The sequence below is a fragment of the Rhinichthys klamathensis genome, unplaced genomic scaffold (assembly GCF_029890125.1).
Source record: "Rhinichthys klamathensis goyatoka isolate OS25496 unplaced genomic scaffold, OSU_Roscu_1.1 h1tg000066l_1, whole genome shotgun sequence".
NCBI classification, from domain to species: Eukaryota; Metazoa; Chordata; class Actinopteri; order Cypriniformes; family Leuciscidae; genus Rhinichthys; species Rhinichthys klamathensis.
The window spans coordinates 1,289,497-1,316,152 of record NW_026606609.1 but is presented as its reverse complement, the minus strand read 5'-3'; the positions used below and the strand labels follow the sequence as shown (position 1 = coordinate 1,316,152).

The following is a 26,656-nucleotide window of genomic DNA, read 5'->3' as shown; positions in this document are numbered from 1 at the left end:
TTTATCAATGTCATTTTTTTTATTCCAAAAGAATCAACATTTTCAAACTAAAATTTCAGTTAGTAGAATTTGTTCTCACCAGAATGACATCCCCTTTAATTCCAAAGCAAACTGTTCACAAATGAAGTACAAGCCTCATCTCACAGTAAAATACCTTTTGACACCTTTTAACAAAAAATTAAATACTATAAAAATAAATCATTGCACAAAATAAGAGCCATGTGCTTATGATTGCTAGAAATCTATGTGCAACATCTTGGAACATACAGACATCCGTACATTGAAAATACGACAAGAGGGACGCTTAATCATTCCACTTACACAATGAACTCACACAAAGCCACATAAAAATTAAATCTATAGTTTAATTGTGTAATATTAGTCTCATAACGCTAGTTTTCAAATGATCAAATGTACATTTAATGAAGCAAAAGATAACAATAAAGGATGCAAAACAAGTAGTGTACTGAATGTCAGGTGTGTATCTAACAAATGGTGACTACATTTTGACATCCCTATTGATGTTTAGTACTTAGACGAGGGAAAAGGTGCTTAGAACAAACCGCTTAAGGTTAAGCATTAGTGACTAACATATGCATTCAAAGTCAGGCACTGTGGGAAACTAAACGTGTGTATGTGTGTGTACTTGAAAAGAGCAGCAACTGTTGCATCACTGTGCTTCAAACCCGCTTATTTGACTTCAGATCATCTCTAAACGAAAGGAAGCTGTCTGAATGAGAATATGTATAGATCGTAAAATACTTTATGGCATTTATAGGCAGGAAATATCCTCTCAAATGAGATGCATGTTATATAAGCCGCCATTCCATACGTTCATCAAGACTGAAATATTATGGGGTGTTTGAGCAGTTTGATGGGTTGCATAGATTTAGTCCGTTTTCTCAAATACACAATGTACATGTCTATGTTTGAGAGCAGCGATAACAAATGCAAATGCTGATGGATAAAACAACCCATGAAACCCTACTTTTCATAAAACAAATTCAACGGATAGTGCTTGAACAATTTAGTGTGACACCGATACCTTATAAAAACTGTGGAATATGAAAATTGTGCATTTACAATGTCAACAGAGCTAGTTTTACCTTATTAAACTCAGTACAATCAGCCTATTTTACATCCCATGAGTCTCTGCGGGAACCACAAAGTGAAAAAAAAGAAGGGAAAAAAAGAGCTTTTGAGGCTATTTTTAAAACACATCACCAATATTGAACGCATGGTGAGGATATTTTGGGTAAAGTTTAATCTGAAACCGAATCCAAAAGGCAAAATATTGTACCAATTAAAACAAAACAAAAAATCGATAGCTTTTAACATTAATTGCCACTAACACACACACACACACACACACACACACACACACACACACACAAAAAGAGATCATTATTAACATTCATCATCATTCACTAAACATTATAAGTGTTGTAATTTTTAATTAATGCTTGATCACATTCACGCTCTATGTACAGCTGGATCCGAGGTCTTAGGCGGCTCAGTGCTAGCCCAACTCAAAACATCTGGAATTAGTTTGTTAAACGCCTACTGTACATGGAAAACGGCCAAAGCAACTCCGTCACATTTTATCGGTGACTTCATGTGATGTAACTACGTTGAGCTCCAGCATCACTGACCGTGAACCAGCTGGAGCTCTGATGAGGCTTGACCGTTCAAAAGCAGATCTGTTCTCCTACTGCTGTTTCGGCGCTCTCCTCCATTGATAAAACCTACAGGGTTGATGATGTGAGAGAAGATGCTTTCAAAGGGCAATTCAAAAAGCTCGATCATAAACGCAAGTGCTGAAGATGGTGGCCGCACGATATTAATGTGAGCATAAGCGCTATTGTTTTCGGGTTGGGTACAATATGGTGCATGGTGAGGAAGGAGGTGACGAAATCTCTGCCCTTTGAACTTGCACCTCCTCATCAGTAGATATCAGGACAGTCTGTGTATTTCCTATCAAAGTAGCCACCAGTGTACAGCCAGTCCTGTGATCCTGTGTATGGGTTTGTGCCTGACTGAAACCACCTAAAATGGTCAGAGAGGTTAAGATATGGCACATATAAAAAAAAAAATCACACACACATGGAAAAAGCAGGAAAGTGTAGTAGTACTAACCTTGTGGACCACTCGTCGGCATCTTTGGCCCGCTCCTTACGAGCTGCTCTCTGTTTCTCCTCCAGTCTCTCCTTTTCTCTGCTGGCTTCATCTGCACAAACACACGAAAGCTTTATGTTAGTCTTTAGCATGTATGAACAGCAGGAGGCGCTGTTGAAAAGAAAGAAAAGAAAAACAAAACAAAAAGACTTTTTATTACCCATGTTGCCGTTCTCCATGGCTCTGATGTCAGGCCGTAGGCGGCAGTCTGTTGGTCCCAGCACTCCTTCCATGCCAGGCTCCAGCTCATTCAGTGTCATGGCAAAGTTAGTGAAGTTATACATCTAGAAGTGAACAGAGGGGTTTCAAATCAACTAAACAAATAATTAAAATGAGATTACACTACAGTTTAAAAAATTTGGGCTCAGTTTTTTTTTTTTTTTTAAAGGAGTTCAGCAAGGATGCATTAAATTGATCAAAAGTGACAGTAAAACATTTTAAAGATTTATAAAATCACAACGGTTTTCAACACTGATAATAATAAATGTTTCTTGAGCAGCAAATCATCATATTAGAATGATTTCTGAAGGATCATGTGACAATGAAGACTGGAGTAAGGATGCTGAAAATTCAGCTTTGCATCACATTTTAAAATATAATAAAATAGAAAGCCGTTATTTTAATTTGTAAGAATGTTTGTTCTAAAGTTTGGGGTCTGTAAGTTCACCTTTTAAGAAATCATCAGTTGGTGTAACTGTTTTTTTTTCACGCATTGTGTGTGCCTTCATGAATATAACAGCATGTACCTCTGCCGAATGAGGCGGTCTAGATGATATTCTCCATAATAATGTGCTACCAGGAACCACGGCCACAGTCTCTTGTACATCAGGCATTTCATCGGCATCCTCGTTGACAGCTTCTGGCTCCTCCTGTTGGTGCAACCGCACATTTAAATCCCTCAGACAAGACAATAGCCTTTTTCACACTGATTCCCCACAGACAGGAAAAGCAGAAACGCATACAGTGGACCCCAAAAACCATTTAGTCACACTTAATGTATGAATTTCACTGCATTAGATAAGATATCAAACCAAGTAGCATCTTGGTTTTAGGGTGAACTGTCCCTTTAATCTCCCACACTCAGACGTCTGTCAAATACAGCCATAAACTGGGTGTGTTGTTGTACAATGGGACCAAAAGGAACTGACAAAAAGCTGAACAGAGTCAAAGGTCTGAGGCATGATGAGTATTTTAACACACCTGCTCTCTCTACACCTACACACCGCTCTTCTGTACATAAATTAGCACATATTTAAACTACACACCTACCAATGCAAACAGTTCTGTAACCCTAAAACAACTCCATTATTCTCTAATGTGCCCGAATCACTAGACGATCTCATAATTATACACGTCTACACCTACTGACACTAGTCTACATCCGTTACCTTGACATGAACACAGAGAGGAGAGCTGCTTCCATGTATAAAAGTAAATAAATAGGATATGATAAAAGATAAGAGAGCGATCAGGGGTTAAAGCAGCATGAGAGATCAACTGTTAGCCTTGCTAATATCTTTCACACCTGTTTCTGTTTCTTAGTGTCCGTCGCTCCCTTCTTCTCGAGCTTCCGATGGGCCTCGTACACATGTGGGTCGACGCTCCACATACACTCCGTCCATTTCCCATAGATCACACAGCGCTTCTTCTTACTGCAAGCAAAGTACATGTAGAGGAGAAAGACTATTTGAGGTACTGTAAAATAAAAGAAAGCTGATCTTGAAAAATATTTTAATATCAGACGTAAATGGATGTGGGAATAAAGACTTCCTGTACCTATTTTGAGTCAGATTCCAATTATGACTCAGCTTACTTAGTTTAATACAGACAACAAACAACAACAACAGTGCTTTTTTACTTTAGTTAAAGATGTGCTGAAGCAGATATTGGTTTAGATCATGAAAAAGAACCAATATTCCTTTCATGTGTATTACATCTAGCAATGCTGTTGTCGTCCTCCTAAGTCTCTCAGAATAGTTTTTTCTGGAAGCCATAGATCTTCTTCAGCGCAGCGCCATGACTGCTATGAAAGCGAGCCTGTGAGAGACAGACTTGCCGTGTTTTCAATGGCATCCTCTGTAAAAAGCTGTATAAAGCTTCTAGATCACTTATAATTTTCCACAGCTCATGTTTTTTGTCTACGGAAATTTCTTGGAAAGATATTATTGCAGTGTTTTGTCAGCAGAAAAAAACAAAAACACATTAAATAACAGTACAGCCCACTGAAGAGATCTCTGTCTATCCCTCACAGCCTCGCTTTCATTCCTGTTAAAGCTCAAAGATGGCGCTGCGGTCAACTAGGTCTACATCAGCCATAGAGATGGCCATTCACGCAGAAAGCAATTTGCATCAACAGAAAAAAAAAAAAAAGAAGTAAACCTTTCATTTTTAACCAGAAATCAAAGTTCAACATTATGCAAATGAGCAGTGATGCAAAGCGACGACTGCCAACGGGACAGTGATCGAGCTCTTGCTGCAGTGGAGTAGAAACACCAACTACAACCAACAGTACAGTGACTTGGCACCGCCAGAGATTTAAATCGCTCCTTAATTATTAACTTCATTCCAAATGTCATGGGTGTCAAAGAGGTCTAACTGCTTTGTAATCTTTACGATCTTAAAAAGTCATCATTGCTTATCTCATTGAAAACAATTTTACACAAAGAAATTAATAGTACTTATATGACTCCAGTCATTTTAGCAACCTAATAAAATTTAACCTGAAACGAGTCACCTCATTTGATCAGATAAATGCCACTTCAAAAGGAGCTTTCGCACCGAAGTAACGTTTTCATGGTTCCCATAACTATAGGCGGAAGTACCCGTTTTTGGTGTGTTTGCGCCGCAGGAACTGGTAATGATTTTAGTTATAGAAAGGCCTTTTGGGGGAACTTAATTAGCTCCTACTTTCAGAGTAGAGTCAAATCAATAGTGACCAGTGACGTAAGTGTACACTGATTGGCCGAACGCTTGTGAAACACCGGCACCTGTCATTTTTAAAAAGCTGTGTAAACACAGTTTACATACACTTACTCCAGGAGCTAATTCCACGAACATGGAAAACAGCGATAAATAGCATTTACCTCTCGCCTAACGGCGTTTGTTCTTTTCTCAGCCTTGATGATATGTAGAATTGCAAGTTATCGTAGGAGATTTTTAGTCTCTTAGGGTTGTTAACTTCAGAAAAGGAAAATCGTGGTTCTTTATAGGAATATAAGGGACACTCAAAATATTTGTACTGTACCACACAGTGTAGGTTATGCAGTTAAGGATGTTTAAAAGGTTCTAGGACATAAACACATTTGTTTTGCTTAACCTATTTATGTACAATTTAATTCTAAAAATAATTTTAATGTCATACAAAAAAAAAAAAGACACATTACACACACACCATCGTTCAAAATAACAGCATTTATCTGAAATAGAAAGCTTTTGTAACATTATAGACTACAGTTCAAAAGTTTGGGGTCAGTAAGAATTTTAATTTTTTTTGGAAAGAAATTAAAAGAGAGTAATAGCGTACTTTTATTCAGCAAGGATCCATTAAATTAACAGTCGGTAAACGGGACAAGGGAGATCACATATGGGACAAATCAATTAGGCCCAATATACGGGAAGTTCCAGCTAATACGGAACAATTGGCAACCCTACTCTTAGCCCTCCTTTTTGTTTTTTCGATCGCATAACTATACATCTACATTCCATCTCCATTATCACAAAACCCACGACACAACAAAAACAGCTCCGATCACGACGTCCACCGTCCTCCAGTTGTTTGCGCCCGCACTTAAAAGACGTCGCTGTTGGCTGCCTTACGTTACTTCAGAGTTCCTACTGGCAGTGCGAATGCAACCAGGAAAATGGCCCAGGGGGAAAATTTAGTTCTCGGGGGAATGGCTAGTTCCTATAACTACCCGGTGAGAAAGCCCCTTAAGTAATCCCCTTCTCATTAAAGTCTCACTCACAGAATAAATCAATTGTAACTGATTGCAAATAGTGCATTTCTATGGAAATGATAACTGCAAATGTTTGCTCTTTTGTGTGAGGCTTTATCCATGCTGCTAGGTGTCAGTATAAGACCAAGATCACTGAAATATTGGCACATTTAAATCACTATAGCTACAAAAGTTCTTTAAACATGATCTACATAATTTAAACGGTTCATGGTCATAGACGCAGTCCAGTAAAATGTGAAAAGTGTGAGTCGGGATCTCACCTCTTATCCTGGATGTAACCTTCAACTCTGTGCAGCTCCTTTCCAAACATCCCACAGGGTTTAAAGTTCAGCACGCACTTCTCTCCAGTACTAAGCAATCACACGTCACACTAATCATTCAAAACATCCATGTGAATTCACAATAGAATAGATGTGTCATAAAAGCTTTACCTGTGGTTGACGATTTCCACATTGCCGTACTGTTCAATCCACAGTTTACCGATAATTACATTATGTACACAGCATAAGGGGTTCGTCCATGTGTATGCCTCTTTATGCCTGTGAGGATACACACACACACAAGAATGTGAGCAGGCCGTTACTCGGCAACCCCAGAACCCTTTGCTCTCAAATCAAACCAGGATACCACTGACTCATCCAAGGAAAATCTCACTCACACAATCAATAGACATTTTCGTGAACACAAAAATAGCAGTTGATGTGCACACATATATTTATATATCAGGGAATATCAGGGTCTGTACATGTGTGTGCACATAAACATGGCACACTCACTTGTGAAGCTCTAGCGTGATGGTCCCTTTAGGTTCTGCCTCCACACTTTTGCCCCAGAACTTGAGTTTGGGGTAGATGGAGCCGTGGAACACAAAGTCGCCTGTCAGACTCTCAGTGTGAAACGCACTGATGGGCGGATGGTGACTCACCTGCTCTGAGATCAGTCTGAAACCCTGATCCTCTCTGAGTGAAAGAGAAGCCAACAAGAGTAGAGGAAGGAAGCATTAAAGGGGAAGAAGAAGCAGAGTTACATAAATGACAAAGAACAGTTTCCCTTTAGAGCAATCTTGATCTAACCAATGTTTATCGACATCCTCAAATCTTATCAGCATAGTTTGTAATTAAGCGCTCTGCAGGTTTCTTTACCGTGTGAGTTCGTAGGTTTCTCCTAAAAGCGGGTTGAAAGGTTTTCCAGTTCTATCCCACTGAGAAGCGACTGCAGACACAGCAAAGGCAGCTACCGTCTTAGGAGCAAGACAGAAAAACCATGTCAAATTAAAGGCCGGATTGTAATATTACAAAACTGTGCTGCATATACTTGAGTTGCATCCCAAATGACGCACTATACATCAATATCTACTCAACCGTGTAGAGTATGAATTTTGTACGGTTATTTTGTGATTTTGTCTCACCTGCATCCTCTCTATAGAGTCGTTCTGTGAGCAGGCTTTGTGGATGAGGTATGTGTGCTCCATATACTCAGAGATTCTCTGTAGAAAGCTCAGGGGCTCATTGAACACAATGGGCATGGTGATCTTGGACAGCTCCTGGAATACAGCACAATCAAACAGGCTGAGCAGGACCAAACGTCTTTACAGGCTGTGCCAAACAACACATTTTCAAACTGGTTGACTAGTCGCCCTTAAGGAACGCTGCTTTAGGGTTATGTCCATTAGACAGTGATCAGACGTGTTTCTTAAGGGAGCCCTAGACACATTCTTGCATTCAAAAACAGCGGGATGGAGTGCAAATCAATAGAAAAAGAACGATTTGAGATGTTTTTTAAAACGTTAAACAGTCAACTTCACGTCATCATAAAAACAGTGAGATGCGACTGCATGTACATAAATCAAGCATTGAAATATTTTTGTTTTGACAGTTTTTCTTAATTTATTGCTGAAAGTGATGGATTTCTCAGAGAGGATTTCTTTTTAGGGCTGTCACAATATCAGACTTTTTACTACACGATTATCACGGTCAAAAGAATTCACGCTAACGATATATCGCGATACCTATTTTCGCCCTATACCATTTAACACTCTCCGAGAAGTTGTAATAAAAAAATAAAAGTCGGCATGACATGAAAAATTCGATGGTCTTTTCTTCCCTATTGCGTGATCTATATAGAGCTGGTAAGTCCCGCCCCTTCCGCTTACCCCGCTGGACCTCTAGGTTGAAAAATCGTCAATGCAAGTGAATGAGAGAAAATAATTATTTTCTAATCCCGTTTGAATTTTGCAATGAATGTGAATGTTATCTGTGAATTTTTTATATAATTTTTCGTGTAAAGAATGCTACAATTTAGCGGGTAGAATTTTCATACAGTTAGACTTTGTGTGAGAGCACTTTGTGGACTACAACTCTTCGCTGCCTTCGACGCGTTTGATATACGTCACCACCACTAGCACACGGATCCCGCTAAACATGCCTTTGTTTGAATGGTGACATTTGGGTACAAAACACACAGGCATCTCGATCTAATTCCTTAGATTATCGCACCGTGATTTGTGGAGGGAAAATGTGTTATGCGGTGACGTCACATATGCGACGTGTAGTCTTTCTCGTTATGTCTATTCCACAACTGCTAGCCAAAGAATCATACAATATACTGTCAAACTCGTTACATGAGAAATGATATAAAAAATTCACAGACAACATATGTTCACATTCATGGCACAATTCAAACGGGATCAGAAAATAATTATTTTCTCTCATTCACTTGCATTGACGCTTTTTCAACCTACAGGTCCACTTGGAGTTTTACGGATGGGCGGGACTTACCAGCTCTATAAGAGTGAAAAAGAAACAGGACTTGATTTTGTCCTTGATTGAAAACTGATTGGAAGAATGTTTTGATTCAGAGGGCACACGAATGAAAAAAATAATATTGACATGCACGGATCAATCAATTATAGTGACCATTGCAATATTCCATAAAAAAAAAAAAAGGAATTGTCCATTTTTTATTTCATGGTGAGCAAGTACTTAACCTCACTAATAGACATTAATCAGCTTGTCGACCATCCATTCTTTATCCACTCATAATTAATATGCTGAACTTGCTACTAGAATTATTAATTTTTTTATCCTTACCAGTCCAATACATTTCTTGAGAATGCTCCAAACACTAAAATCATTTCTGGAGAACATAGGGGCAGGAAGAGACGACCTAAAAGGGCAGAAGAATTCTTGTTCATAAACATGCATTGAACTGTAGAACTATGCACAGATGTGAAGATTATACATGAACGAGAATGAACTGTAAACATAAGATGAAAATAAGAATAACGAGAGAGAGAGAGAGAGAGAGAGAGAGAGAGAGAGAGAGAGAGAGAGAGAGAGAGAGAGAGAGAGAGAGAGAGAGAGAGAGAGAGAGAATAATAACGAGTATATGGGTCACGGCACTGGAATCTGGCCGGACCTGCGCTTCTTAATTCCGTTCTCCTGAGGAACAGCTCCATTGTTCTTCTGACCGCCGTCATACACTACAGCGTCTTTAAAACTGGCTTCTGATGCGCCTTCACACGACTCATCTGAATCCAAGCCTGAGACACACAAGCACATTATCACAACTTAAACAAATCACAACTTAAATATATTTGAAACTTGGTCTACAAAGTATAAGTGTTTAAATAAGTGTTCAAGATATTTAATTTTCAATAATGTTAATAATAATAAAAAGAACAGTGAAGAAGTTATTTATAAAATATTATCAGTTGTAATCAAACATATATACGGTATTGCCATTAATAAAATCTCTCCACTAAAATTGACCATACATGTTAAATGCAGAAGACTTATACATTTCTTCTGTAGGTCTGATATCAACATGCATTTATTAACGATTTAATAACATGGAATAAAATGCGGTTCCTCACGTTTTGTACCACCTGATTTGAGCGACTTGGTTGATATGATATCAGGCTTCAGGTTTCCAGCACAATGACCTGCCAAAGTCCATATCGCCTTGTTTATTTATTCATTACATTATTTTCATCTCCACAATGACAGAAGCCATCAGACCATCTGAAAGCAGCACTACATAATTGAAGTTATCAACAGATTGCGGTAAGCCGACACCAGACTGGCGCGCCGCATTGCAAACGCTCTGTCATAACAAACACACACGGCTGAGGGCCTAAGTCAACAGTGGCCAAAACACTCACAATAGGGGACAAATGAGACGGTCCTCAGAAAACACAGCTGTTTAATACTGCTGTGTGTGAACTCAGACAGCGTTGAGAGAATGTCAATGTTTTCATGACACGCGACAGCTCCGGACTGGCTTGTGTCACAGAGGTGCCATTACATGGACAAAGTTGTTGAACTTATTTCTCTTTAGGACTTCAAATTTCAGAGCTACATTTTTGCTTTCAAATATCCATCCATTGGCGATACATTCATGTATGTGATTGGTTAAAATGCAAAAGCAGCAGGAGTAGACAAATGGACACTTTCAAATCATATTATATTATTGATTATTTTTTCTGATTAACTGTGGAGCCCTACCATCCCGAAATGTCTCTCACCTGTGACGGCATCATAGAACTCGTCTTCATTGTTCATTGTAGAGAATGGGCTGACAGCACAAGGTCTCTAAAACATGGTCTCTCTTTCTTGTCTCTGGAAACAGGGACACCTGCAAAGAGACAATAGTCAATATCAAAACCAGACTCGTGAACAAGAAAACAGCTTACAATAGTTTTAAGATGGCATTTGATGCTTCCCATATAGGAAAAACAAAAATCCCATCATTCACCTTTACTCCAATGATCTTAGAGCCTTAGTTCATTTATGCATCCATTCATCTATCATGTTTGACTGAAACTAGCCGGCTGCTCTTGAAATGAGAGGTGGAGCCACTGCAGGTCTCCTCCCATGGGCTTGTATGCAGCAACTTATTTGATATAGAACTGAACTTTGGACAATCTCCATCCAAAGAGTGCAAGCTGAGAGACAGACCTGTACTGTGACGCACGCAGGACGGCCTTATCTCAGTCTAGACAATACCTGAGGGAACGCTTCTTTCACGGTTAAAGTCTATTAGCCAGCTATGCAAATGTATGAAGCCATTGAGTAGTTAAAGGACGCTTGCTGAATGTCTCTCTCGGTCTGTTTTAGCAGACTGCCATTTAGGCTTAATGAATTCCCGGAGCACAAATTACTGGAGAGCAACTAACAGCTTTATTACACCCCTAGGACGACTTTGAAGTCTTTAAGTAACATGAAAAGCGAAGACAAATCAAGCAGTACCCATTGCTAATTACCCAGTTCAAGACTTTCTTCAACTATCGTGACTACTTTGGTGTCTCCTGTGGCTCTTGTTTGCAAAAAGATTTTCTGAGATAGCAAAGTCAATGAGCCGACTCGCTATTAGGACAAATATGCAAATCAAGGTGACAACCAACAAGTATGTTGCATAACGTTTATTGCTTTTTAATAATAAACCTTCTCAGACATTTTATTTAGAGAAGTGCCACCAACCATTCTGCAACTTTAGGAAATACCTTTCATGACAAATCACTCCACAAATTACCTTGACAATTCATTAGTGGTGTTTGCTAAGCAAAGTGCCACTATTACTCCAGCTCATAGTTAGGGTTAGGGGTCCATAATAGGGGTCCATAATGATAGAAATGTGCTATCATTTTGATGGACAAAAAGAAACATATTAGACTAACAATGACTGAAGTATCTTCAAATAAGCAAGCACCCAATATACCTTAGAAAAACGTTATAAATCTTAAAGCTGCAGTAGGGAGTTTTGAGAAAACGTTGACTTAGCCTGAAAATTTGAACAAGCACAACTTACAGGTCCCACCCCGTTGCTCTCTGCTGCGCTACAGCCCTCCCTCCACAGCTCGTCCTCCACAGCGGAGCCCGTCGTGAACGCACAGGCTAGTAAACAGGGCCACCCATAACGGCGGATAAAAAGTTATATGGCACATTCACTAATAGGGACTAAACGTCAACAATATGCTTTACATGGCCTGCCCATACTTTGACTACAAACTTGGTCCTGAAATCATTATGTATTTTGCAATAGATTACATGTAACTTTATAACGTTGCACTCTCAATTACTTCCATACTGTAACGTTAGTTACCGTTATATTAATGTTATCTTACTAGCTATTTATAACTTATAGGTTATAAATAGCTAGTAAGATAACGTTAATATAACGTTAACTAACGTTACAGTATGGAAGTAATTATTTTAGCGATATATAATGCTAGATAAGGTGTGCTAGTACATTATTTCAACAACATGACAAGCCAGTGAATTAGCAGGTTCCAATTGTTGCTTAGCAGAGTGCGTGACATTTTATCTACATGTTATGCGGCTAGAGTTTTGACACCGAGTCAATGGGCTCTGTGTAATTCTTTCTTTTTCGCTTGTTTATCGTCATCAGTCTTTTTCCTTTTACCTCTTTGTTTTATGAGCAGGTGTCACTCGAGAATTGGCAGTTTAGGTTGTTTCTCCGTCATAAGCACAGCTGCAGCACGCCGGCAATCTTGAGTTTGAACGACGGCTCGCGCTGTGCAAGAGAGGGGTGTGATCAGCGCGTACACGAGCGTGATTGACACTGCTAAGACATTCCTCCTGGCTCTGATTGGTTGTTTCTGACCGGGAGCGTGTATTTCTGCAAATGGCAATAGGACCACTGGGAGGAGCCAGAGGAGCTTGATTTTTTTCACAGATTATCTGTCTCATATTCTACTGTCGGGACAATGACAGTTTTAACAAATATGTAAAAAATATTTTTTACAAAAGTTACCTACAGCAGCTTTAATAGATTATTAACACAAGTTGTATTTCGCTTATGTTCCATAATCTACCATCAACCTGGTCAGTGCATGACAAAAGTTTTAGTGAACTCTGAATAAATAGTGTGAAGTAGCAACAGATAATTTCTTCCTTATGATGACACACACCCAAGTGTAACGGAATAGCAAAAAAAAAGTTTAAAAAGAAAAACTAAAGTATGAAGAAGATTTTTTTCATTGTGTATCCATCAGTTTTGACATGTGGGCGTTGTACTCAAATCAATGCGAGATTGTAGTCAATTGTAAGAAAGGCACAGAGTTAAAGCGGAATTAATGATTGGAGAAGTCCTGTATCAACAGAGAGAAGTCTGTCGTTACCACTGGATGATCCAGTTATGACATTTTGTTTAAACATTATGAGGTCAAATAAATATTTTAAACCTAAACATGGATAAACTGTTCACAATAAGATGCAATAACACGCATTTACAAAACAAGAAACATTTCTTGCCGACTTTCATTTTAGCGAATCTGTGTAGAAGTTCCATTTGCTGACATTTCATTTGGGAATATAACACTGTGTCCTAACCAGACACGACAGGCAACAAAAGGCTTCTTTTCCATGTTAATCAGAGTTTTTGTCCAAATCGGCCATGATGGTGATACGCAGCGATTCTATTTTAGAAATGTTTCTATTTCTGCAACGTCGCGGCAGGAACAACAACAACATACAAAGTATGCCGAAATTATCAGGTACTGTTTATGTGCTTTATTTCATGTTAAAAACATCTAATGTGAGTTTGAATATCATTTAGCGTGACCTTTATCGCTATACTGACACCGACAATGGATAAAATCCGATCTTGAAAATAAATTAAAGGAAACAAGAAACAAACTGTGAACTCAGTGTGAACAAACAAGTGTATTCTATGACAAAGATTGTATCAGTCACTCAGTATTTTTAATAATCGTTAAAATGGTCTAATGTTTATGAATTTGATTATGTATTTATCCATTTGGTTGAGAGTGCAGTGTACTTGCAGATAGACTCCGCCTACACACTCTTCTGATTGGCTGTGATTTTTGATAGATTTTGTCGCATCTCGTAGTTGTGTCATTTGTGTGGACAGACAAATTGCTTGTCGCTGGGATCTTATCGCATCGCGTTTGGTAAGGACATGGTATAATGAGCATTGTAACGGGACACTGGCCACCCTGCTCTAGATAGTGAACAAAATATTAATGCACCCCAACCCCAACTGTTTATAAAAAAAGAAGAAGTGCATAATGTTTAATGTTAATAAATCTCATAAAATTTCATAAATTGCATAAACAATTATGAACAAATTAGCATTATGTATATTTATGCATAATTTAATACAAAGAGCCGAAGCACAGATCGCACAGATGAGATGCAGTGGAATGAAATTTCATGGAAGGGGGTTTAGGGAAAGGTTTAGGGTTGGGGGGTAGGATTTTAGGTTTCGAGCTTCTCTATTTCTGGAATGTTTTGAATGAACAATGCCACAGCGCAGCATCTAGAGGGTTCAACTGGATATAGGTTAACAAAAACACAACGACTCGTACATCATTCGGTGGCTGGTGCACACCTAAAATCCGTTTTTGCATTCGAATATGGATTTTTATTTTAAATTCAACAAATATTCGAAATTCAAATTGTAAATTTGGCAGCCCTATTTCCTTGTACCAATAAATCAACTCATTGTTCACAAGTTTCAAACAGCAATTCAAAAGCATCTCAACCATTTTGCAAGGGCTAATTGGTTTCTAATGACCCAAACCATGTGACGCTTCGTTTCCATCAGGCGAAACTCAAGGTTATTTATGAGTTTTTAAAGGGCAAAGGTCAGGGGTCAGGCCACACAGACGAGTCATGAGTAAATCAAAGAGTTAGGAAATGAGTCAAACTTAAGCATGGAGGACAACATTCAGCTGTCTGTCACACCAACCGGTCACACCAACTCTTAACATTAACCGTTTTTCAAAAAATGCAGGCGGTCCGTTTTAAAGCAGAAAAGGGATGTGAATGTGTGGAATGTTCTTAAGCCTTTCATGCATGAATTATGACAACCTCAGGAAGGATTTTTTCCCCCATGTGTTTTTATTGCTCTTAGGGCATGAAAAACAAGACCTGGACTTTTTGGGGGTTTTTTACACATATTTTTCAAAGAGATTTGAGTAGACATTCGAGTAGACCGTATGTGTTTTTGGTTTTAACTGGACTAAAAAGATACTGAATTAAATATAATAGAGTAATAACACAGTAACACTATTTAGAAAATGCGTATGCTCCCTCCAATTTACCAGAGTATGTTGATTTAACCTTATTAGCTGATAATTCTGATTATGTATTTCTACAGTAGCTGAAATCTAGCCTACATTTATTAATTGATGTTTTAAGACCGTGGAAGAAAAAAAAATAGCAATCAGTGTCGGGGTGGTAACGCAATACAAGTAACATGCATAACATAATCAGATTACTTTTTTGAACTGCAAATTACATTCTGATAACACAAATACATTTATTTACAACCAAAGAAAGTTGCTTCAGATGAGGCATTTTTAAGAACAGTCACAGTAATAGTGAATTGTAGCTGAAATATAACTAATGATGCATGATGTCCAATTTAGGACGACGGATTAATCAGAATTTCCACCCAATCTAAAATCAATAGGCCTACTTGGAAAATGTAACAATGATATGACTCCCTAGATGTTACAACATTTTTTTTTTTTTACCTGCAAGAGTTTTCTAGGATAGAACGAATGGATGGATATTCCTCTTCAAATTGGTATTTCTGACTGGGCGTCGGCCATCTTGGTTTGGAGAAGAAAAAAAAAAATCCACATAAACTTGCTACTTGGTGGCAGAGTGTTCAGGATGATGTACTAGTGTCCGCTGTAGAGGGTGATGTGCAACTATGCAATCAAAACCCATGCATATGCAAGAAATGGCTTTTTAAATAGCTGTTTTTGAACCATGGCAACCGGATTATTGAATTGTGATTGTTAGAGTTGAACGGAAATTAGATCACCCTTTAATGGAGACTTTTTCTCCATTAAAGAAAGTCATACAGGTTTTGAATGACATGAGAGAGAGCAAATTACAGAAATATGATTTTTCCCGTTTCCCGAACTATCCCGTTTAACACACATTAGAGCCAATATCAAAATAAGCAAAGGGTCAACAGGGAGACACCATCAGTCCCCTGAAATCAAACAAGAGAGACAAAGCCAGAGAGAGACTATTGCTCAAGGTTTTCAACAGAATCTGATACATTATCTCTGATGCACTTTCACCTACATGGGAAAACAAGTGTTCTGCAATCAGATGAAATGTTAAAATAACACAGACGTCTCAGCCGCCCCCCGAGACACTGTGTTGTGCTACAGTAATGATCTCTGATATGCGAACAGGGTTCCCGGGAGCGAGCTGAATGGGATCAGAGACGACCGAACACCGGTGCCGTGGCAACTGATAACCAGGCACAATATGTCCGCATGAAAAATAAAGACTCAGGTGCAGTGTTTTACAAGACCCAGCACACAATCTGTTGCATTTGAACAGAATCCTGAGCGGCTGGACCAGAGGGTAGAAATTAAAAACCTGGAACACACAAATACACACAAACCCAAAATACATAATGATTATGTACGCCTTCTCCCTTGACACTTTTTAAAAGAGGTGCTGGCACATTTCTCAGAACAAATTTGTGAAAAGAGGAACAAATGTGATGGGAATCCAAGATAGAGTCGGATGCTTTTTTGCACTTATTTGGGGGTAAATCTGCAGAATTTACTGTGCATTTATTGTGCTTAATGTACATAAAGTCAGCATGAAACAGAATTTACGATCTAGTCTTTTCTTCCCTATTATGACTTCTCGAACAAGAGAAAAAAAAAAGTAGAGTAGGACTTGGTTTTGTCCATCTGGAATTGATTGGATGGTTGTGGTTCGCTACTGCTGTGATGTCATGTGAGTGACAGGCTGTCTCGCCTTTGCCCCAGTAAACACGTCAACAGAGAAGAGAAGAGATGTCTCTGCAAGAGGGAGGGGGGGGGGGGGGGGGGGGTATTTTGATGAAAGATTATGAAGGCATAGAACTATAATAATTACGTGCATGGAATGGATAAATCATTTAATGTACCCCTGTAGTCAATTGTATCCCTTAAAACTCATCTTTGATCACAAAAAATTTTCCTTTGAAAAAAAATATTCTTCATGAAGTTCATGCCTTAAAGGGGTCATATAATGCCATTTTTGTACAAGCTAGTATGATTCTTTAGGGTCTAAATTAAAAGTTTGTAATATACTTTAATTAAAAATTCTCATTAGTATTGTAAGAAAACACTTATTTTACCTGGTCAAAAACAGCTCTGTTTTCAGCATGCCGTTTCAGTGTATATGACTTTACATGATAATGAGCTTCGCTGACTCCGCCCCTCTGTTCTGCGCATACACCGTTTGTAACACAATAACACAATAAAAACCATAACGCGTTGTTCAGTATAAACGTGGGATTATGAATTATATTGAGAACGTCGTACATAGAAAACATGCCGTAATGTACCCTGAGTGTAAACCTTAGACACATTCATAGTGAAGCGTCCAGTTAGCGATTTGCAAAGATTAACATAAATATTAATATAAAGATTAATAAAACGTTACACTCACTTCAGTTGTTCTAGAGGTTCAGCAGGAACACGAATAGTTGGTACCGATCCTTTATTCAGGTGCAGCTTCTTAGCAAAACCAGCTTTATACTGACTAGGGCTGTCAACTTTAGTCGTTTAGTCGACTAATCGGTCGATGCCGTCTTGGTCGACTGACATTCTTTTTGGTCGACCAGTTGCATTTTTTTTTCTTTTTTTTTTACCAATAGAAAGAAATTTTCAATGATTTACTCCTTGATATTTATTCCTTTATAAGCAGTTATATATTACTGTATTCTAAATATAATTAGCCTATGGTTTATCCCCAACTTTAAATGCTTTAATTTAGGCTATTTTGTAACAGCGCCACAGTTTAGCGCACACACATAGAACACTCGGTTCGCACTTGTGGCTGCGCTGCTGCTTCGCGCTCAGTAAGGGATATAGGTAGTTTAGCTGTATTCATTCAGTTAGAACGCTACTTGTTTCGGTTTTTATGTTTTTATACACTATGTTTTTATCTCGATGCGGCGTGGACGCACTTGGAAAAAAAAGAGCGCGTCGCACCGCGACCGCGTTGCTTCCATCATGAGCGCGCACCGCGCGCCTACATTTGAAATCGAACTTGAGTGCGCAAAAGACGTGAGCAGTCCCTTTAACGGCTTTATCATGCTGACTCAATAGATTGTGTTTTCTTGATATGTTTTTGTTTTTATTTGTACACTTGACGCATTTGAAAATAGCCTAAATAATGTAACAAAACGAAAATAAACCTATATGCGGTCCTACAATACAGCCTATTATTATTAGGATTGTTTTTTAGGCTCTTTGGGGTTTTTTTTGTGTTTGTTTTAAAACTCCCAGATCGGCTGGACAAAAGTTAACCCATAGCTTTGAAAGACAAGTAAAGAAGAATATATTATACAGCCTGTAAACGAGAGCTTTTGTTAGGATTTTTCATTGTGGCAGATAGCAGTTATATTTTGTGTAGCGTGTGGTGTGGTCAGGTGCGCGATTGTGACTGTTACTATAGACCTAGGACAGTGCTCCTCACTTTGCAGTTAAAAAAAATCACTTAATTTTCAAAGAATTGTATTATTATCATAGTTTTATGTATTTTTGATGTTTTTTCGTTGTTGTTTTATACATGTTCTATGACAATTGTTAAATGTTCAATCAAAACATCGCGTCTTTTTTTTATTTTTTTTTATTTTTTTAGTCGACTAATCCTTGCGCAGGACAGGACTTTGGTCGACTAAGGATTTCTTTGGTTGACTACAGCCCTAATACTGACCCTCGTTTATAAAGCAGTCTGGTGAGAAATGATTCGCGCAGACATGAGAGCATTGACGTTGCTCGTGGGGAATATTCCCTTCGAAAACAAACTCAGCCACTGCGTCTTCAGCGGTTCGGATTTAGGAACATTAAAATGACTGTGTTCGTTATTACACCCAAGAACAGAACACTACAATCGCTTAGACGCCATTCTGCTCATAGACAGCGCTCCAGCATATAAACAATGACCGCGCCGGTCCGCGCAGACTATGATTGACAGCTCTCACGAGCGAGGGCGGGTCTGTGTTGAAACGATGCTGTCAATCAACAATCGTGGGAGGGGATTCCGACCGTGTGACGTCACACGGTCGAACGGCTTGATTTGAGGCAGGGGAAAACATATAAGGAGATTAAAACAAAAACACTGGATGAATTTTTATCATTATATGATGGTTGTGTACAGGCACTGCCAACACACATTTCAGTACAATCAACTTGCAAAAAGTGCATGTACCATTATATAACCCCTTTAAAGCTGCTGTCCGTAGCTTTTTTTGGGTTAAAAATTATCCAAAATACATATTTGAGAAAATACATAACCAGCCAGTGTTCAAAACTATCTGCTTGCTTTAGCTCGATTCAAAATGGTAAGCTTGTAATAATGTTTTTAACTCCAGTGGTACTGGTGGATTTCCGCGGGAGATTCGAGCATGTCTTCAGGGCTCGAATTTCGGCGCGGGATTGCGGGTATTGCGCATAATTCTAATCATTCCCGCAATCGTAATCCACACAGATAATAAAATCAAATCATTCTTTTAACAACTATCTTCCAGACGCAATTTCACAAACAGCGTGAGTGTTCAGCTGTGCCGCGCGCGTCTTCTATCTCTTCTCATAATGTGTTGTGCAAGGCAGGCATCAAGCGCTGCGGCGATAATACACACTCGCGTTTTGGAGTCGGGACCATAGACTGTAAGGTCGGGACATGACGGAATATTCACTTGCACAATCGGGCCAGCAGTGCATCGTGACTGAAGTCTTTTTAAGTCTCACCAGTTTAAACATTCAAGCGATTTTAAACTAATTAAGTGTTCGCGCGCTCTCTGAGAGATTATTTTCTATGCGCACATTCATAGAAAATCCGCCTCAAAAACAGCTGGCCAGTAACTATTTTTCGCGGATTATATTGCTTTAACATGCAAAATTGTCAATTTCGGTCTTTTTGAGTAGGCTATACTCTAAATATAGTCGGTTTTGTCTTTAATAAGCATAAAACGCATGCCAGTATAATGAACACAGGATCTGTGCACTAGCTCTTAAAGTGACGGCAGCCACATGTGTCTGTCATTAATTTTGTTGTCAAAACAACCAAAGATGGCTTTAAGGTTAAAGGAATCAGGATTAATAGCTATGTATTTAATTTATTCAGGACTAAAATACTACCCAGTGTTATTTTCCATTTGATTACTTTATTCAGTATCTGTATATGAATACTAGTGTTAGACCTATTCAAAAACTTTTCTCTTTATTTGTATCTTTATTCTATTGTATTTATTTGTGCTACTTTTTTCAATTTAATTAAACAATTTAAATCAAGCTTCCTTGTGATGTGTAAATTCTTAACAATATTACCCCATTGTAAAAATGCAATGAGCGCAAACATTTAGGCAAGATAAATGTAATAATTTTGTTTGGAAAAAATGCTTTTCCCTTTCTCCCCCTCAAAAAAAAAAAAATCCCCCCCATGAGAATCTTCTAAGGGGGGATTTCCCCCCCATTTTCCAAAACGAAATTCAGGCCCTGTGTCTTTGCGTCATTACGTCACATCTGTACACATAAAGAAGAGTCTCGGCTAGTATAAGCTATATTGAGTCATTACGTCACATCTGTACACATAAAGAAGGAGTCTCGGCTAGTATATGCTATATTGAGTCATTACGTCGCATCTGTACACATAAAGAAGGAGTCTCGGCTAGTATAAGCTATATTGAGTCATTACGTCACATCTGTACACAAAGAAGGAGTCTCGGCTAGTTTAAGCTATATTGAGTCATTACGTCACATCTGTACACCTTAAGTAAGAGTCTCGGCTAGTATAAGCTATATTGAGTCATTACGTCACATCTGTACACATAAAGAAGAGTCTCGGCTAGTATAAGCTATATTGAGTCATTACGTCACATCTGAGAACATTCAGAGAAAAGTACCTCTACATGTTTTAAATGTATTCATTTTTGTGCTTAGATGTCGTCACATGCCATACTGGAAGTACTGACAATTTTATTGTGTGTTAAGCAAACTTTAAAGATGCTTGTAATTCTGCATATGAATGTAACTCTATATTCCGATAATCTTCATGTGACGTGTCTGATATGTCTGTAATTCGCTCAATCTAACGGAGCCGAATTCCGATAGCAGAATGAAGTAAGGTGCATTATTTTACACATTTCATATTTCAGGAGCCGAACGCTCATATACAATCTCCTCACGAGTCAGTCAAGTGGGAATCCCCCACAGGACAAAGAGAACTGTGTCCGCTCCAGATCCGCGGACGGTCATGTGTGATTCGCGCAAACAGAGGCGTGAACCTAAGTGTCCTTAAAGAGACGCGCCGAGCTTCCCTTGTCCCCTTCTGAAACGCTTCTGAAAGCTTCCTGAAAACTCTCTGCCTAAACTCCCTGGCTCTTCCTGCTCTTCGTCTCTTCATCATGTGACTCCTCGTGCATCTGGACCTCGCCTTAGTGTGATGATCCATCGTTTCTCTTTTTGTTTTCTTCAAGTTTATTTATCTTTTTCGAAGTCTCCTCTGTTCATGTCTTCTCGCGAAGAAAATGAACACAGCCAGACTGGCAAGCTTCACCTACAAGGACATTCAAACACGCCGCGCTCGCTGGACGAACCCGAACGCTCGGCAGCCACATGACAGAGATACACGCACACGCCTTTTTCAGATCAGCCCCACCAAAGAGCTTTACCTGTGCAAGTATCCGTTTTACTATGCTTATTTAAGATCTGTTGATTCTTGGTGTCTAAAAAGGTTCTGTGTCTGTGATGAATTTTGCCAAACCAGAAGATCTCTCATCTTCTTTCTCTCTCTCTCCCTCCCAATCTTTCTCCCTCGCAACCTCTCTCTCTCTCACTCCTGTTTGTTACTCGTCTGTCTCGTTAGTTTTACTGTTTAACTGTACATACATGTATCCTGTGTTCAAATGTAGAATTCTGTATCCGTAGTTTCAATTATTAAAACCATATTCTTGATTGATCCTGAAGTGCTCATTTACAAGTCAATGAAATGAATATCTCATAGCTACAAAGCTTTACAAGTTGTTACTATATCAGTAACGTAAATTTTATAAACACGAGAAAATTAATGTTCACGGCCGGAACATTGAGATTTCTTGGAGTTTATAAAAAGGGACAACCTTGTTGAGAAGTTGGTAAGTTAATCTTACGGCTGTTTGCTGGACAAACCGATTGTTTGATAAACTAAATTAATTCCCTTAAAGTTGTCTCATATAATCGATCTGTAATGAGACCATTGATATATGAATGAGGAATTATAATTCGTTATGATTTACCATTCATACATACAATCGATCTATTTTCAATTTCGATAATTTAACTGTAATATGCAATATATTAATCATATTCATGATTAATTATTAAAATTCCCTATGCATAATTTGAGCTAATTAAGGCACATCTCAATGTGGCTACAGACTTAATCAGCGTGATTTACTGCAATGTCAGAACCAGAACAAAAGTGGATGTTTCTTACTTGTTCAGATGACATTTTCCGGTGAAATTTATTATGTTAGTCATACTTCCAAAAAGAATAATCTGTGATTCTGAATGCCAGTATCCACACCGGCGCGGTGACTGACAGCTGCACACTCTCCTCAAACACTGTGTTCATCCGCGCTGTGCCGTGTCGAGGTACAACTCACGTAAAGTTGATAATTCCGCGAATGACTAATTGCAGATTTCGAACAGAGATGGCGACAAAGAGGAATAAATGCGGACTGCAGCTTTAAAATAGCTTGAATGTAACTCTACACCCTTGCTTCATTTAGCTAATAATGTGTTGCTAATGTTACACAAACCATGTTCCTGTATCCTGTTCCTCATCTCAGAGTCTGACCGCTGCCTTCTAACAATCATCAGAAACGCTTTGAACAACTCAGCACGTCAGTGGAGAAAGGCATATACAGTTAGGTCCATATATATTTGGACACAGGCACAATTTTCACACTTTTGGCTCTGTATGCCACCAGAATAAAATTAAAATGAAACAATCAGGATGAATTTGAAGTGCAGACTTTCAGCTTTAATTCAAGAGGTTGAACAAAAATATCAAGTAAACATTTTAGAAACTGCAAACATTTTTATACACAGTCCCCCCATTTTCAGGGGCTCAAATGTAATTGGACAAATTAATATAATCACTAATAAAATGTTTATTTTTAATATTTTGTTGAGAATCCTTTGCAGGCAATGACTGCCTTAAGTCTGGAACTCATGGACATCACCAAAGACTGGGTTTCCTGCTTTGTGATGCTTTGCCAGGCCTTAACTGCAGCTGTCTTCAGTTGTTGTTTGTTCGTGGGTCTTTCTGCCTTTAGTTTTGCCTTCAGCAAGTGAAATGCATGTTCGATCGGGTTGAGATCAGGTGATTGACTCGGCCATTGCAAAATTTTCCACTTCTTTTCCTTAAAAAACTCCTGGGTTGCTTTTGCGGTGTGTTTTGGATCATTGTCCATCTGTACCGTGAAGCGCCTTCCAATCAACTTTGCTGCATTTGGCTGAATCTGGGCAGACAGTATATTCCTATACACTTCAGAATTCATCCGGCCGCTTCTGTCTTCTGTCACATCATCAATAAACACCAGTGATCCAGTTCCACTGGAAGCCATGCATGCCCATGCCATCACACTGCCTCCACCATGTTTTACAGATGACGTTGTATGCTTTGGATCATGAGCTGTTCCAAGCCTTCTCCATACTTTTTTCTTACCGTCATTTTGGTACAGGTTGATCTTAGTTTCATCCGTCCAAAGAATGCTTTTCCAGAACTGGTCAGGCTTTTTTAGATGTTTTTTGGCATAGTCTAATCTGACCTTGCTATTCTTGATGCTTATGAATGGTTTGCACCTTGTGGTGAACCCTCTGTATTTGCTCTCGTGAAGTCTTCGCTTGATTGTACACTTTGACAATGACACGCCTACCTCCTGGAGAGTGTCCTTCACTTGGCTAGATGTTGTGAATGGGTTTTTCTTTATCATGGAGAGGATCCTGCGATCATCAACCACTGTTGTCTTCCGTGGACGTCCAGGCCTTTTTATGTTGCTGAGCTCACCAGTGCATTCTTTTTTTCTCAGAATGTACCAAACTGTTGATTTGGCCACTCCTAATATTCCAGCTATCTCTCGGATGGATTTATTTTGTTTTTGAAGCCTAATGATGGCCTGTTTGACTTGCATGGAGAGCTCCTTTGAACGCATGATGTAGGTTCACAGCAATAGATTCCAAATGCAAATACCACTCTTAGAATCAACTTCAGACCTGTTACCTGCTTAATTGATAAAGAAATAACGAAGGAATAGCCCACACCTGTCCAAGAAACCACTTTTGATTCAATTGTCCAATTACTTTTGGTCCCTTGAAAAAGGGGGGTGGCTACTCTCAAGAGCTGTAATTCCTAAACCCTTCCTCCAATTTGGATTTAAATACTCTCAAATTAAACCTGAGAGTGTGCACTTTCAGCCCATATCCATTATATAACTTGAATATGTTTTGGTAAATATCTGAAAAAAAAAATTTTGTGCCTGTGTCCAAATATATATGGACCTAACTGTAGTTAGTTCATCATAACATAATATACATTAGGCCGATACGCCCGCTATATTGCTAAATCTACCCAATTTTTCATATCAACGAAAAAATATACTGGGATAACCTGGCTTCTCCCAAGACTCCCCTGCTAGTTCCCAATTAATGATATGCTGAAGCCCGTCGGCACGTTGATCTGATTGGTTACAAGCTAGTTTGTGACATCAGAAACACCAGCGATTTCAAACCGCGTTTTTGAGACTGTCTTTGGTTCACTGCAGTTTAAAAAAGAAAAAACTCTGCAATGGTGTACAACAAAATGGTGTGGTTGCACATGGTTTGTCTTAAGGCATATTAATAACACCACATAGACATATAAACAACATTAAAAATTTGATTTTCACCACAGGAGGACTTTAAAATAAATACAGCAATATTCCATGATAAAATAAGAATTGTCAATATTGATTTCATTCCAAATCTGTGTGCATTTGTGAAGGTCAGGTACAGGAGGTTGAGGCAATATCCGAAAGGTCACGACTGCCTAATAAAGTGACTGTAGGTAAACAGTAAACACACAAACACCCACAAGTTTTCAGAAGTGGAATGAATCACAGACTCTTGCGATACTCAGTTTCATTGACACCTTAGGAATGTGGTTTGCTTGGGCAAGGTGTATTCACATACCTAACCTGACAATGACACATTAGTTAGCAAGTCAAGGCGGTGTTGGGAATCTCCATGTGCACGCACATAAAACAAGGCAGTGATATCTTGATTTACTCTCAGGAATGTGGCCTGATACTCATCTACATCTGTCTACTTGCCCTAAGCTACACACAACATAACACCTCAGGAACTGAAAAAGCAATAACTGCTCAACTGTCCATGTGGCAAAGCCCACTGTACATTACTGAACCCTTTTACCCACTTTAACACCGGTAACGGACAACTTCTATGACATTTCTTTATATGAAACGCAGATTAAAACCCTGTTGCTGCAATTAAAAGCCATGAAACCTACACGAGTCAATATGACAATGCAAATAAGTCAAACATTAATACACACATACCATTTGATAAATCCACAGGCCAAAACCAGTCATTCTTATTAGAAAAGAATATGTAAAGATAATAAAAGAAAGATAGAAAATAGAAAAGAAAGAAAGAGAATTTAGTAAAGAAGATCAGCAAGTTGTTACAGATGTGTAACATGCTGGTGTATAAAGCCCCAGGGAACAACACGAACTCGTTCATGTCGGAGCAGAATATGTTAACACACTTAAACAGATGCAAATATCTGGAAGCAAAACCTTCACAAAACGTCAGTTTACTTTTAATGAGAAATCAGGCTGGGGAAATGACAGCTGAACAGCCCTAAAACTCAACACGAAAGGCTTCAATCTCTAAAACTCTAACGTAAATCAAAAGACAATGCTACACAACAATTCACAACAAAACCAACAAGATTCAGCAGCTGACACTCTGACAAATCAGGGCTGTGTCCTAAATCCTAGTGAGCTGCCTATCTAGACAGCATTTTGGGGGTTTATTCTGGTTCAGATAGGTAAATCAGTGGGTTTTGTCAGTGATCGCTGTTCACTCAACAATGTTGTGTAGGAAGACAGCAGCTCGCTATGTTACGAGGAGCAGCCGGAGTCTGTAAACAGATGCTAACAGGCTAAAGCTCCAGCTAACTGCCAAACTAACTACTGCTAAGTTAACGGCTCGAGAGCTTTGCGTCCGCTGGAAAGCATTGCTTTAAAACCTCAGTTAGTGCTGTGAAAGAGTCCAAAGAGCTACTTTTAAAGAAGACAATCGGGTACCTGTGATGATGGCTGGATTTCGCTTCTCTCGGACAGGGATGATGATGATGATGATGCTGTTGCTGTTGCTGCTGCTGACACTCAGCCGGAAGAGACCGATATGGGCGATTTGATTGACGTGTCTCTTGGCCAATTATATTGCGTGCATTTCGTCGCCT

At 38.9% G+C, this 26,656-nt stretch overlaps 1 protein-coding gene across 2 annotated transcripts; it reads right to left on the bottom strand.

Moving 5' to 3' along the window:
- osbpl2b (oxysterol binding protein-like 2b) lies at positions 1 to 26,606 on the bottom strand. 2 transcript variants are annotated; one of them, XM_056250020.1, is made up of 15 exons: positions 26,499 to 26,606; positions 10,657 to 10,766; positions 10,006 to 10,074; positions 9,549 to 9,672; positions 9,221 to 9,296; positions 7,540 to 7,674; positions 7,274 to 7,371; positions 6,908 to 7,090; positions 6,563 to 6,670; positions 6,392 to 6,481; positions 3,701 to 3,827; positions 2,922 to 3,044; positions 2,336 to 2,459; positions 2,137 to 2,227; positions 1 to 2,046 (listed from the first exon to the last, which is right to left on the bottom strand). In XM_056250020.1, exons 2-15 carry the CDS (start codon positions 10,691 to 10,693, stop codon positions 1,944 to 1,946), a joined length of 1,488 nt encoding a protein of 495 aa, XP_056105995.1. In that variant the 5' UTR covers positions 10,694 to 10,766; positions 26,499 to 26,606; the 3' UTR covers positions 1 to 1,943. The 2 variants fall into 2 exon arrangements, with proteins under 2 accessions (XP_056105995.1, XP_056105996.1); XM_056250021.1 differs by lacking the exon at positions 10,006 to 10,074 and having other exon boundaries at positions 26,499 to 26,605.
- Between the last annotated feature and the right edge of the window lie 50 nt (positions 26,607 to 26,656).